The following is a 717-nucleotide window of genomic DNA, read 5'->3' as shown; positions in this document are numbered from 1 at the left end:
CTCAGGCCCGGCCTGTCTGGATGTACGTATGATTGATGCCTTGGGACGTCAGATCACCAGACAGCTGACCGCTCGTCCCAGATCTATCGCCAGCTCTGTCCGTCCAGAGCCCTCCCTCCACCTCGCCAAGCCACGGTGCGCACCCTCTACGACCCCAGCGCGCCACCAACGGCCAACGTCCTCGACCCTAGTGCCCTAATCCTCTACTTTGCCGGCCCCAGGACCGTCACAGGCGATGACGTCCTCGAGCTCCATGTGCACGGCGGCCAGGCCACCGTCAAGGCCGTCCTCGCCGCCATTCCAAGGTGCGCCAGTGCCTCGGTGGCCGTCGTCCGCTACGCTGAGCCGGGCGAGTTCACGCGCCGCGCCTTCCTCAACGACCGCCTCGATCTCACGCAGGTCGAGAGCCTGGGCGACACCCTGGCCGCCGACACGGAGCAGCAGCGCCTGGCCGCCGTCAGGGGCTCATCTGGCGCCCTGGGCCGCACCTACGAGGAATGGCGCGCGACGTTGCTGGCAGCGCGCGCCGAGCTCGAGGCCTTGATCGACTTTTCGGAGGACCAGCACTTTGACGAGTCCCCCGCCGAGCTGCTGCGCAACGTCAGTGGGGCTTGTCGTCGAGATCCTCGAGGGCATCCGCAGCCACGAGGGCCGCCGGAGCGCCGAGCGAGCTTCTGAGGGAGCGGTATCCCGCATCGCCCTGCTGGGACCCCCGAA

At 68.1% G+C, this 717-nt stretch overlaps 1 protein-coding gene across 1 annotated transcript; it reads left to right on the top strand.

The window, feature by feature from the left end:
• Positions 1 to 35: 35 nt before the first annotated feature.
• On the top strand, positions 36 to 678 carry VDBG_00107 (tRNA modification GTPase GTPBP3; the record flags this gene model as incomplete). The annotated part of the gene is made up of 2 exons (XM_003008380.1): positions 36 to 47; positions 82 to 678. The coding sequence occupies 2 exons, from the start codon at positions 36 to 38 to the stop codon at positions 676 to 678; spliced, it is 609 nt and encodes a 202-aa protein (XP_003008426.1).
• Positions 679 to 717: the final 39 nt, after the last annotated feature.

This window comes from Verticillium alfalfae, genomic scaffold, assembly GCF_000150825.1.
Source record: "Verticillium alfalfae VaMs.102 supercont1.1 genomic scaffold, whole genome shotgun sequence".
Classification (NCBI taxonomy): Eukaryota; Fungi; Ascomycota; class Sordariomycetes; order Glomerellales; family Plectosphaerellaceae; genus Verticillium; species Verticillium alfalfae.
The sequence above is the reverse complement of the archived record's forward strand: the minus strand, read 5'-3'. Positions and strand labels throughout refer to the sequence as shown.